Below are 14131 nucleotides of genomic sequence, written 5' to 3' on the forward strand. Positions count from 1 at the left end.
AAACACATGTTACGCTTTCATCTGGGACCTTATTACTATGCTGCCAATGAGGCTAGAAGAGACTTACAGCACCCAAACTCATAGAGATCCTCTTTAGGAGAAACTCTTTTCAACCCTATTTGTATTTACATGGTTAAACCGCGGAAGTCTGTAGTTTCATGAACTTCGGGAGGGCACATACATACAGATCGCAAATCGGTACAAGGAGAACAGTGGAATGATGTAATTCCCAGAATGTCTTTATTGTACTTTTATAGTCCAGGCAGCTTCAGGGATTCATCAGAGGCTCTGATTCTTTTCCTAGAAACTTCAAAACATGCAAGTAAAGGTATATTCCCCACTGACATGAACCTACCTAAACCTTTCTATAGGGGCTTTAGGCACAGTGAATACTTGGACCTCTATCAACAAAGGTGATACAGAGCAAAGAGTAAACAGTCTGGCTGGGCTAATACTACATGTTAAAAGGTGAAGGCGGAATTATGTACAGTAGAAATGTTACCTGTTCCTCATGAAGGCTGAGATGTACCAGGATGAGGTATAGACTCTCTTCTGGCTGAAATACTGAGTTATGATAGGGGGTAAACATATATAAAGAAGGTTATCACATGCATGTTATGTTGATATTGTTAATATTGTAGCTGCTTATGATGCCCCCTAATGACTTGTACATGCTCTATGAAGTTGCAGGCGATCGTGCACCCTAGAATGCTCCAACTCAAGGTTTACGACGAACGGGCTCTTCATACTGATGAGGAACCCCACCCCCAAATAAGTATGGCCATTTGAAGATCCTAAAAAGTCTCCTCTCCTTGTAAACAAGTACCAGATCTTCATTTACAAGCTTGGTGGTGCACTCAATAGGGAAAAAAAAAAAGATTCTTATGTCTTCTTTATTTTTCTACCAACATCGTTGAGTCCATATTGATTACAACCTCATCCAACGCGTTTCGTTCAAACAACAAACTTCAAGGCTGCAATTTAATGTATAAAACACATATATAAATGTTTATAAGTATATATACATATTATAAAAATAACACAATTATACAATCCATAACACAGCACCACAAACCCAAAATATATGTATTCTTCTTTGAAAAGAAAATTCAGTTGGATTGCTACAAAGTAGGGCCTCGATAAAAAGACCCAAGAAGATACAAAACATGAATTCCTGTCACATTAAATGGAATACATATCTCCAAGAGCAGTATCACTGCATGTCAGACAGGTAGAGGACAGAGTGTCACTTGTACCAGTACAATTTTCACAAACAAAAAAAATCACAGGGGACCCTCCTTTGTTGTAACCATCACATACAGTTATTTTTCAGACAGTGTTTTTTCTTCATTAGTCCAATACAAGTGAAGAATATGTCTCATGGTCACATCATAATCACTTTCCAATATATTCCATCTTCTTTTTGTAATCTTGATCCCAATTTATTGTGATACTTCACCAGTTCAGTCCACATTTTCCAGGTTAGCTATACCTAATGAGGACACCTAATGAATTAAATATAATCTTATCAATGTATTATATTTGAAAGTGTATCCTATCCCCATTTTAAACGAACATTGAGAATGTTTTGGCCTGTGACATTTTGTATATTGGTACATTGAAAATGATGGTGTGGGAGGTGCTATTTGGTTTGCCTGGCCACAGATTTAAGAAAAGTACTAGACATGCCAGATTTCATGACGTCAAATACAGAGAGTCCTCAAAACAAATATAACATTTGTTACTGTATGTGATTGCCAAATTAAGTTCCAAATAGATGCTAAGCGCTTTGAAAGTCCGGACAGAGGTCGTGTGGATGCTGTTTACCAACCAAATAGACTGCTGCTGAATGCCTCCCTATCAAACATTGTTAGTTTTGAAGGCAGTGGCTGGCTCAAAACATTTGGTGGCTATCTACATTCCACACCTCTACACCTTCCCAGTGCTCACTTTCTTTGCAAACACATTCTGGGCTAGGTTAGATTAAGTGGGTTTGTGGAGTTGGTCTCCACCCCTGCATTAGCTGATAAATCAGATACAACAGTTGCAGCTCTTCCAGCTAACTCTGTTGAAAGAGGAGCTCATCTAGGACATTGGTTTCCAGCCTTTTGACTTCCTTGGACCCCCACGTTATCATTACTGGATCCTGGGAACCCCTGCTGAATCATTATTGCAATCTGGGGACCCCCTACTGAGTCAGTACTAAAAGCTGGGGACCTAATCTTATTTAATTTTCTAGCAGTCGCGGACCCCCTGGGGAGGCTTCATGGACCTCCAGGGGTCCTGGACCACAGGTTGGGAACCACTAATCTAGGATGTGAATAAGTCAGTGTTCTGTTTGTATTATACTTGGGAATTACACATTTCAAACAAACATGAAAGGAAAGCCCTCTGCCCCCCAAGCGGAACTTGAGAAGTTGGAGCTCCCTTCTTCACATCGCTGGCATAATACATTGAGATCTAACTCCGAAAGGTCATAAGCTAACCTTACTTATGCATTATATCTAAAAAAGTTAGTAGTTGTTTGTGTCTTGTAAGTTGGACTCTGGCATCTTTGGGTAAATAATGGTTAAGGGATGAAGCTTGTCAAACATTATTTAATTTGTTATAACCTTCTGTGGGTTTAGTTTCTGAGCCTGACTTTTGAGGCCCTAGTAATATGATGGAACATAATCAAGTCAAGGACATACTTCCTAGAAACTATGGTGATTATTAAAAATAGTTTAATTTGTGAAGGTCTGGGTGTAAATGTATGTGTTCTACGTTTGGGAGCAGGCATTTGAGAATAATGCTTAGAACATGTTTAGTCCTTGAAATTAAGTGGTATAACAATGCCAGACATGATGCCTTCTCTGTGATAAACTTAAAGAATATGATATAGAAGAGGATACTATTCACTCACTTTAAGGAATGTACATGGTACTTGTCCCAACCCATGTCCCTTGTGAATAGGCAGAGCATATAAAATGAAATGGGAGCTTAATTGAACTGTAACTTGGCCGTATTGTTTATTGCGATTAAAAAAACTTGAAGGCCCAAGTACAGGAACAATGACAATAGAGGGTACATTTTTTAAAGACTGTATATTCCAGTAGAAAAGAGATTTCAAATGTTACATCTCTATTTGAATAAGCCTCTCTCTTGATCTGAGGATCCTTTTCCTATTGATAAGGAGTAGAAATTGACTAGTGGTGGGATTTTGGCCTTGAGAGTAAATGTGCACTCACACATGATGAGTTTAATCACTAGGATGAATTGCAGAAAGAGGGTTTAGTCCGTTCCATTGGAGGCCGAGGTACATATTGGACTATCCGATCATTCAGCATTACTGGGTGTTAGACCTGTCAGCCTTAGGGTGGTGTTCCCCCATACCTTTTGCTCTTGCCCTCCACGTTTTGCTGACATTCTTTTTTGTTTGCTCTAGGGCCATATGCACTTTATCACTGCTAACCAGTGCTAAAGTGTTTGTGGTATACCCTTTAATCATGGTAACATTGGCTTACACCTGATTGGCATATGTAATTTAATTATAAGTCCTTGTAGAGTGGTTTACCATATACCCAGGATATGTAAATTAAATGCTACGAGTGGGTCTGCAATACATATTGTGCCACTCACTTAAGTAGCCCTTTAAAGCATGTCCCAGGCCTGCCGCTGCAGTTTTAAACTGCCAATTTTACTTGGCAGTATAACTCCCTTGCCAAGCCTTAATCTCCCCTTTTATTGCACATGAGTCACTCCTACGGTAGGGCTTAGGTACCCCATAGGGCAGGGTGAATTTTAATTAGAAGGTTAGCCATGTACTTTCAAGTTTTTACATATCCTGGTAGGGTAAACTCCTAAATTCGTTTTTCACTACTGTGAGGCCTATCGCTCCCATAGGATAACATTGGGTTACCTTATTACATTTAATAAGTGCTAACTTTGATTGGGAACTGTTAGAAATGAGCTCTCACTCTAGTCAGGGCAATGGAGAAACACACTTAGATAACCCCTGCTTACCCCCTTGGTAGCTTGGCACAAGCAGTCAGGCTTATCTTAGAAGCAATGTGTAAAGTATTTGTACCAACACACATAACAATATAGTGAAAACACCACAAAATGGACACCACACCAGTTTAGAAACATAAGTAATATTTATCTAAATCAAACAAGACCAAAACAACAAAAATCCAACATACACAAGTCAAGACTTGAATTTTCAAAAGAATAAGAGTCTTACTCCATAGAAAACAATGGAAATGTTGATTTTACAGAAGGTACCTGGTTTGCGTCAAAAATAAAGCTGCACAGGTGAGCGTGCGTCGATTCCTTACTCGCAAGTGAGGCCGTGCATTGTTTCTTCTCTGGTCGGGCATGTGATGCGTTGTTTTTCTCCCTCGCAAGAGAGCGATGCATAGATTTCTGGACAGGGCACCTCGGATCCACGTAGGTTCACGATGACTTTAACGCCCAGTGACGATGCAAGTGCAATCCAGTCGCACAGTGTTAGAAAACGGCGTTGCCAGGGGTTTGCGTCATTAGCAGTTGCAAGCAGGTTTTGTGTTGTTTCTCCAGCCTCGATGTGTCGATCTCCCAGCCGTGATGCAGTTTTAGCCGCGGAGCAGGTGGTGCATCGTTTATCAGCCATGTTGCAGATGGTACGTAAAAAATGTCCCTGCACAGTGTTCTGTGCATGGATTTCAGCTCTTGTTCTGACAACTTCACCTTTCATGGGCTCAGGGACTGCATAGGACACCATTTGGCAGGGCAGGAGTCTCAGCAGAGAGTCCAGGTGCTGGCAGAGGAAGTCTTTGAAGGCCCTGAGAATACAAAACAGGCGGAAAGCTCAGTTCAAGCCCTTGGAGATTCTTCTTCAAGCAGGAATGCACAACAAAGTTGAGTCTTTGTCACCTCTCACAGGCAGAGGTAGCAATTGCAGGTTGGCCCACCAAAGCACAGTCACAGGCAGCTCAGCTCAGCTCTTCTCCTTGGTAGAGATTCCTCTTGAATCCAGAAGTGATCTAAAGTCTGGGGTTTTGGGCCCACTACTTATACCCCTTTCTGCCTTTGACGGAGCTAAACTTCAAAGGAAAGCCTCTGTTGTTCACAAGATCCTGCCTTGCCCAGGCCAGGCCCCAAACACACACCAGGGCGTTGGAGACTGCATTGTGTGAAGGCAGGCACAGCCCATTCAGGTATTAGGGACCATTCCTCCCTCCACTCTAGCTCAGATGGCTCATCAGGATATGCAGGCTACACCCCAGCTACCTTTGTGTCACTGTCTACAGGGGATTCACAAACCGCCCAACTGTCAATCTGATACAGACAGGGAATCCAAACAGGCAGAGGCATAGAATTGTTAAAGCAAGAAAATGCCTACTTTCTAAAAGTGGCATTCTCAAACTAACAATCTAAAACCAACTAAAAGATGTATTTTTAAATTGTGAGTTCAGAGACACCAAACACCAAATTTATATCTGCTTTTAAAGGGAATCTGCACTTTAAGAATATTTAAAGGCAGCCCCCATGTTAACCTATGAGAGAGATCCGCCTTGCAACAGTGAAAAACAAATTTGGCAGTATTTCACTGTTAGGACATGTAAAACACATCAGTACATGCCCAACCTTTAACTACACTACACCCTGCCCATTGGGCTACCTAGGGCCTACCTTAGGGGTGCCTTATATGTATAATAAGGGAAGGTTTACGCCTGGCAAGAGTTGACTTGGCAGTTCAAAACTGCACACACAGGCGCTGCAGTGGCAGTTCTGAGCCATGTTTACAGGGCTACTAATGTGGGTGGCACAACCAGTGCTACAGGCCCACTAGTAGCATTTGATTTACAGGCCCTGGGCACCTCCAGTGCACTTTACTAGGGACTTACTTGTAAATCAAATATGCCAATCATGGAAAAGCTAGTTACACATACACTTTACACAGGAGCACTTGCACTTTAGCACTGGTCAGCAGTGGTAAAGTGCCCAGAGTACCAAAAACAGAGTCCAACACACAGTCAAAACATGGGAAGCAGAGTTAAAAAAAGACAGGGGAGACCACGCCAAGGATGCCAGGTCTAACAGGAACAGGTAAGCATTTCATGTTTAGTGTTTAAGAGATTTTGATTAAAAATCGTCTTTAATAGTAAAGTCAGAATTTAAGTTACAGTTTTGAAAATGCCACTTTTAGAAAATTTGCATATTCCTGCCCTAAATATTTAGTGCCTGCAGCCTGTCCTAGGTCACATGACTGGGTGTAATTGGCAGTTGGACTTTGTTTATTCCTTCCAGGCAGCTACACAATCGAGTGATCGGGTGTACCTGGAAGGGCCATCGACTGGCAGGGAGGCAGTGAAGCGCAGCACAGTCCCACTTGGAACTGATTAGGCTATGCTCTGCCTTCACACAAATGATTTGGCACCTAAGTATTGTTCATGCAGCCATCTTGGAGCCATGGCAGGGGAGTCCAGAAACTTCAAGCACTTCAAAGGGAATTCTCCAGAAACTTCTCCTACTTCAAAGAAGATAATGGGTATTAAAAAAGGACGATCAAACCCACTCTTCAGTTAACTTTTTGGACCCGCAGAAGGACTCTCAGAGGACTGGCTGCTGTGGTGGCCTGCTGTGTACTCCACAAGACTGCTTTGCTGCACCTGGAAAAACTGCTTTGCTTCCCGGAGCCTGCTTGGAACCCTCAGAGGCCTGCCTTGCCACTTGAGCCCTATTACATCACTTGAACCCAGGACAAACAGAGTGACTTCAAGGGCTAGTTGGCTGACCTCCTTATCAGAGCCTCAGGGACAGAACATCTCCAACCAAACTGGACCAGTACCTGGACCCAGCCTGAGTGAGTCCTAACACCACCTTCTCCCACCCCCCAACTGATACCCCTCCCCTCCTGGGCCCTTGTTGGTAGTGCTAGAAGTTCCCAGACAGCCAAAAGCCCAAACTTGAGACTTAAATAATTTTTAGCTAAACATTGCTCTGGGGGACGACCAGGACCGGCCTGCTCTTTTATCCACTCAAGGTGCATCGCCGGCCGCCCCGACTTCATGGTAGCTCCAACTGTGTACTTCTCCACAGCTGCAAATCCTGTTCAGCGGTGCTTCCCCCAAGGTGTGTCCGTCCTCCCCGAACTCTTGTTGGCTGCAACCTCCTGCCTCGCCCCGTTTGAGATTTTTCACTTACAAAAAAGAGACTAAGCCCAAACGTAGAAACGTCTGCCCAATGACGGCTACTCAGACACCACCTGCAGCTTTGCCCCGCTGAACTTTACCATCTCAGAACATTTTCTTCAAAATTACTTTTAAGTCCGAAGGTAAGTGCTTACAGGACCCACTTCTTGTATCCAACTCTTGCTCCACCCCAGTTGGACATATTTTTCAACTTTTACCTGGTCTTGCGTGACTAAGGGCCTGATTCTAACTTTGGAGGATGGTGTTAAACCGTCCCAAAAGTGGCGGATATACCACCTACCGTATTACGAGTCCATTATATCCTATGGAACTCGTAATACGGTAGGTGGTATATCCGCCACTTTTGGGACGGTTTAACACCGTCCTCCAAAGTTAGAATCAGGCCCTATATGTCCGCGGTTGGCCCTTTGATCATTTAGGCACTATTTCTTACCTTAAGCTTTAAAAAATCATAACTCTGGTTCTACTGATTGGGTTTTTGTTGTTTTGGCGTCAAATGATGTATTTAAATTTACTCTATGTTTTTTAATTGGTGTTGGATTGTCCTTGTGTTCTCTTTTCCCTTCATAATATGTGTGTGCTCTATAAATACTTTACACATTGCCTCTAAGCTAATCCTGACTGCTTTTGTGTTACTCTACCAGAAGGTTAATCAAAGGTTAATTTAGTGATTGTTGTGATTCACCCTGACAGGAATTGTAGCTGTTGCCCTCACTCAACCAACAACCCATTTTCTCACACTGGGACTCAATGTTTCCTGTCCTGATCAGTTCTTTTACAAATCTTCATCAGCTGTGTTAGTTGGATTTGTTCAGGTCTGTTCAAATAAGACTACAAATATCAGTGTGCACTGATTTTAAATGTAGGGTCAGGAATGTAGAACGGGTGTCTTGGTGACACATTGATCTGGGAACCCTAGGTAACCATAGTGTTGATACTGGGAGAATAATTAATGCATATAAATGATATGTTGCATGCATTCTTAGAACATCATGTTGTGAAAAGTGCAATTAGTGGAACTAGAAGAAAGAAACAACAGTAATTTGAGGTCCTTCTCAGTTTTTATTTATTTAAATGTAGTATGTAGACACTTCGCCTTTGGAAACAACAGTAAAACACATGCTGGAGATACCGTTATAAAACTTGTCACTACTAATGGGGTTTGATATCGTTGACAAGTGCATCTGCCTCTGGAGACGAAGCAAGCTCTACATGTGCTTTCCATTATCATGTTTTGGGGGAGGGAAGGCTTTAAATTAGTATTGTGAGAATAATATGGCTGTCTTTTTCTCTCTTGCTGTCTCTGTCTCCTTCTTGCAGCTGGTGGGGACCGATAAGTGCTTGTCAACTATCAACGAAATGGTCACAGAGGCAAAAGAACAGGCTGGTCTGGACCCTCATGTTCCCCTCAAATCACTGGTGAGGAATGTGTTCTGTGCTTCTCCCTTTCCTTTCCAAGTTTTTATTATGTAGTCTTTTAGTTTCACAATTTCATATAACCGACATCCTCTATACGCTAACCTTAAGACACGTCGATGTTCTTTACTTGAATCAAGTGTTTTTTTTACCTACATTAGCCCATGTATCATATTTCCTTGTGGGTATTCAAGATTTCACGTCAGGTGGGCCTCCTTAAACCCACTTTTTTGAACTTAAGGAAACTTAAAAGGTCTTGAAGGGGTTTGTTACTGGGTAATTCTGTCCTAATTTTGATTGCTCTCCTGAGAGGCAAAATCAGTTATCCCTGCAGAGGGGTAGAGTTTACAAGGATACAGACACTTCTTGTGAAGAAAACATACAGACAAATCTCTTTAACAGTTTGTAACTAGAATTAAAGAATACATTCATAATTAAAAGATGAGAAATATGTGCTTCCAAAAAAACATTTACAAATGTCTGAGACTTATGATAGGGTTAGAAATGTGAATAGATATAAATCTCTATCTGTGTGGAAAACTAGTGTCTGAGAGACTCAGAAGTGAGGGAGTAAGAGGAATTCACTAGCAAGAGTCTATGAAGTTAATCCACTTGAGACCATTTTTGCTAAACAAATTGGGCAAGTTGTTTTAACTCTTTACTCCCGGAACAATGTAGTGGGGATCATTAGTGGGAAGTTTTGGAGGACATACAAGAACCTTGGGAGTATTGTCATTTTGAACAGGGCTGCCCTACTGAGAGTGGTCAGCAGCAGGGAGACCCAACGTTGGAGGTCCTTTGTAGTTTTATTGAAGAGCTGAGTAAGGTAAAGGCTCCATGTCAGGTTCAGGCCCTAGATATCTGAATACACAAGTAGGGAAAACTAAGCCAGCATAGGGGGATTGATGCCCGACATGAAATGTCATCTTGGTTGCTTTGGAGGGTCGCTCTGGTGGGGAACTTCTGGGTATGAGCTACAAATAGGACATCATCTGTGTACAAGAGATGCCCTCTTTGACTTTATTGCTCCAGCACCAAACCAGGACCTGGGCATCATGGCGAATGGGGAAAGGGGCCTTCATCACGCCGTTGAGTAGCACTGGTGCTGATGGTTGGCAATAAAGGAGCTGGATGTATCTGCAAAGCCTGGTCAGTGTATTGCAGTGAGGTTCAAAAGGACCCTTCTTGGGAATAAAGACTATGGTTGCCATGTCCACCTCTTTTGGGAAGGTCCCTTTTGAATATGGCTCTTGGTAGAGGGTAGATAGTTGGGGAGGGGAGGGGTCAGGATTGCTCAAAACTTACACTAGTATTCGATGGGCAAGCCTTTGGGGTCTGGGGTCTTTCCTGTGTATTCCTAGCATTGCCTCATCTAGTTCCTCCACAGTGATGGATACATCGAGTTCTGCTTAGGGCCTCAGGGAGGGTGACGGGAGTGGGATTTCAGTAAGTAAGGATATGTGGTGTTTGCAAAAAACACAACTGGGAGTACGGGGTTCTTGTCCGAGGCGGATTAGTAGTGTGTCAATTAGAACACTAGGCCCTTCGTGATCCTCAGCTAGAGGCGAGACATGGGTGGACTGCGGTGCATGGTGTGGAAGGGGAAAATTTCCTTTACGGACTAGGTGGTCTCACACACTCAATGGTGTCATGCTTCATCATATGACCACCTAGCCCCACCCAGGTAGGACAATGCCACCTGGGCGGACTCAACCTCACTGTTAGAAAGAACAGGAGGGAGTGCGTAAATCAATTCTGGTTCTGGAAAAGGGATCCAGCTAGACTAAGAAATAAAAAGACCTAAACAGATACCCAAGAAAGTATTTAATAGAGGTTCTGTTTGATGGGATTAAAAAGAAGACTGGGACACCAATGTGAGAACAATGACTCACTGGGTCTCCTATCTAAGAAGAAGAAGCCAACATGTTTCTGCCCTCAAAAATGAGCTCTGGAAGGTCTCGGGGCATTCATCAGGGCGAAGGATCCCTGCTATTCATGCTCAGTGAGCGTTGAATCAAATAACAACCATACAGTGGGAATAATAAGTGAGTGATGCCCGGGTGGGCGGTGGGGCCTACCTTGCCAGGGAACTACCTGGGGAGGACCTAAAGGAAATAAAACAGATCAGACCGATGCTAAGGGTGACACGGTGACACAGCAATACACAGCAATCCACAACACACGTGAAAGAGTTCATGCAAGACACAGCAGTACTGGGTGCATATAAGAGGGCAAGGGGGCAAACGAGGAAGAGGGCCCCTAGGGAAACAGGAGCCGGGCTCAGGAAAGTTTTAGAGGTCCAAAACCAAGAGTCAAGGTAGAGGCAGGACAAGAATTGGAAGAAATGGAAGAATTAATAATGAGAGGGGATATGGGAAGGGGGGTGGGGGGGGGGGAGAAAAGGAGACCAAAGGAAGGAGTGAGGAAACAATAAAGAGTAATGAAAAATAATAAAAACAATTACAAAACACAATACCACAATAGAAGAAAGCAAGAGAAAGATAGAGTGGGGAGAATAATGAAGGCAGCATAAGATGGGGAAGAAATAAAGGCGAGGTAAAAGAGGGAGAGAAGAAAGTTCTTATCTGTGCGTTCAATGGTGGTCAGCTCACTCACTGCATCAAAGGCGGGTGCTCTCTATGCGCCTAAACCGACCTCTCTCAGGACCGCTTGGATAAAGTGGCCCAAGAGAGACAGGTTGATATAGTGTCATTGATTGTCGGAAATGCGATTCAGCTGTGGTGCTCACCGTCGCGGCCCGCGTTCTTGGCTGTGTTTGGCTGCGGCGCAAGGAAGTGTATCCGGTGGACCCGCGCCTCAACACGGTGAGGACGGGAGCCCAGAAAGGGAGAGGCCTGCCCCGGTGGTGCTTGCACACGGGGCGGCCGAATAACTAGAGAGGAGACGCCCTCGCGTAGGATCGCGTCATGGAGAGACGCGGTCGCCGCGGGGGCAGCCGGGAATTGTAGTTCCCGGTGTAGGATGTACAGGGACTGTCCCCGGGAGCCTCTCGCCTGAGGGACGGGCGGAGGCCAGAACAAAGGGGAGAGGGGAAGAAGCAGGGAAGCAAAGAATGAACCAAGGAGATGGGGGGGGAGGGAGGAAAGGAAGAAGGGAGGGGGAAAGGGGGGTGTGGCAGGGGAGGTGTGAGGAGGCAACGGGGGAGAGAAGGAGAAGCAAAAAGGGTAAAAGAGGGGAACCCGAGGATTGAAGAAAGAAGTGAGGGGGTAGAGAGGGGGTGCAGGGGAGGAGTGAGGAGGCAGGGTGAGAGTGGAAATGGGAGGGAGGGGGTGGAAGTGAAGTTAGGGAACCAAGAGAGTGGGAACAGAGAAGGGGGGAGGGTGGAGGGAAGGAAAGAGAAAAAAGGAAAAGGAAAGAAGAAAGGGGAAAAAAAGAAAGGAAGGATGGAACAGGAGCAAAGGAGAAAGGAAGAAAAACAAGAGGAAAGATGAGGCATCGCGAAACAAGGAGAGGGACAAGGGATCGAAGGAAAGGGATAAGAAAGGGATGTTGGCGACAGACGTGGATGGTGGGCATAAAGTTTGCGATAGTGGTCTGTGAACACAGCGACTTCTTCAGTGGATCAGGGGACCATATGTGCAGAGGGACCCTAAATCATCAGAGCGATCCTAGAGGAGAGGTCCTTGGTTTCTAGCTAATACAATAGTTTCCTAGACTTGACTTCCTGTTCATACACCCGTTGGGTTGAGATGCGCCAACATTGATGGGCCTTCTGCAAAGTAAATTGACGTAGAGAGGTGCGAGCGAACTCCAGCTGGTGGAGAAGAGGATTGGTTTCACTGCTGCTGCATTGACATTCCGACTGTAGGATTCGAGTTTGGAGATACTGTGCAGTTTAACCTTTTCCCGCCGTCTGATATATTCCCGCACGATCCCTCTCATTATGGCCTTGCTGGCCGCCCTGAGGTCTCCGGGGGAGGAGGCTGCACCAGAGTCCATATCACAGTAGGATTGCAGTACAGTCGTGTGAAAGTCCGTGCAACAGTCATTGTTAAGTGCCAGGCGTTGAGGTGCCACATCAGCTGATGGGCCGCGTCCAGCTGCCCAAACTGGAGCACCAGAGGGGAGTGATCGAAAATACCTCTCCGAATAATGGCGACAGAACTGATCCTCAGTACATAGGGCTGGGAGGAGAGGAAGGTCAGTACACGATAGTGATTTATTGTTGGGAGAGGTATAGGTGTTTTCCCTGGCTTAGGGGTGCCAGGTCCTTCAGAAGTCCAATGCCATCAAGGCCGTCCAGGACCAAAGTTGCTGGGCTTGTGATTGACGAGATGTCTTGGGAGGCCAGAATTGTTGAGTTTAAGGTTGATAGAGGCATTTAAGTCCCACCCCCTCAACTATGGTAATGCCACTGGGAAAGTTTAGAACTGTGGGTTCCAGGGCCTTGAGAGTGGGGGCTAGAGACTGGGGAGGTACATATATGCACAGGAAGTTTCATTCCAGCACGCCCCCTACTCTGATGAACCTGCCATGTGGATCGTGTCTAGTAGCAGTCATTGTCAGAAGAAAGTTCCTGTGGAATAGAACAGCGGTGCCCCTGGCTCACCTTATAAAGCCTGAGTGGAAGACCATGTTGTAATTGAAACAACGTGAAAAGGAGCAGGTGGATCCCAGTTGTTGGGTTTCTTGGTACATAAGGGTTGATGGATGGGAATATTTGGCATGTCGAAGGACGGCTGTCCAGTTGATACAGTCAAACTCATGTTCCAGGACATGGCTGTAAAGGAGGTCATGAGGGATGCATAGAGTGTGTGCCAAGGTGCCGGCTCCTTTTTGTTTTTTATTGGAGGCTAGACATGGGGGCAGTAAGACATATTGAAGGGTTCATGGGAGTGCGTGAGTCGGGTGTGGAAGATCAGGTTGTCTAGTATATGCATGGAATAAAAAAAACTGTAGGAACAGTGACAAAGCAAACATCCCATCCCTTCAGCACCCCACCGCTGCACACTTCCTCCCAAGAAGCATTGGTCATCCCAAAACTCCAAGCACAACCAAACATGGGGCCTGATTTAGATATTGGCAGATGGGTTACTCCGTCACAATGGTGACGGATATCCCTTCTGGCGAAATCTAAATCCTATAAGAAATAATGGGATTTATATTTCGGCAGACGGGCTATCCATCACTGTTGTGATAGAGTGACTCATTCTCCAGTATCTAAAAAGGCCCATAGTGTCAGTCAATAGCAGCATATTAGAGGTGAAACGCCTCCAGAAAAAGGATATAACACTGGACAGTGCAGCGGAAAGGCAGAGCTATAGTAGATGACCCTATCTGGTAAGAGTTCAATAAGGCTGAGGGTGCAAAGACCAAGAGCAGCTCATCACAGGGGGTCCATTTCGGCTTATCCGATTGCTAGGACTGTGGATTAGAGGGCAGTGATCCTGGTAGGGGGAGACTTTCACAGGGACCGAGTGAGCATCTGGGGTGCCTCGGGCCCTAGATATCAGGTGCACCGGTCTCCACATCTTCAAGGAATCCCACAAAGCAGAGGATGTGATGCAGAAACCTCTTTT

The 14131-nt window shown here is 44.8% G+C and overlaps 1 protein-coding gene and 1 long non-coding RNA gene across 4 annotated transcripts in view; one reads left to right on the forward strand and one right to left on the reverse strand.

Moving 5' to 3' along the window:
• The window catches only part of NAGK (N-acetylglucosamine kinase), a 173130-nt gene that overhangs the window by 25379 nt on the left and 133620 nt on the right, over positions 1-14131 (forward strand). For both annotated transcript variants that reach the window (XM_069205395.1, XM_069205404.1), the window contains exon 3: positions 8496-8594. In XM_069205395.1, coding sequence (XP_069061496.1) covers positions 8496-8594 — 99 coding nt within the window. The remainder of the gene's footprint in view (positions 1-8495; positions 8595-14131) is intronic.
• LOC138250487 (uncharacterized) lies at positions 224-11622 on the reverse strand. 2 transcript variants are annotated; one of them, XR_011194972.1, is made up of 3 exons: positions 11341-11501; positions 4264-4802; positions 224-974 (listed from the first exon to the last, which is right to left on the reverse strand). It is a non-coding gene; the product is annotated as an uncharacterized lncRNA (long non-coding RNA). The 2 variants fall into 2 exon arrangements; XR_011194971.1 differs by lacking the exon at positions 224-974 and having other exon boundaries at positions 4115-4802; positions 11341-11622.

Source organism: Pleurodeles waltl, chromosome 1_2 (genome assembly GCF_031143425.1).
Source record: "Pleurodeles waltl isolate 20211129_DDA chromosome 1_2, aPleWal1.hap1.20221129, whole genome shotgun sequence".
Taxonomy (NCBI): Eukaryota; Metazoa; Chordata; class Amphibia; order Caudata; family Salamandridae; genus Pleurodeles; species Pleurodeles waltl.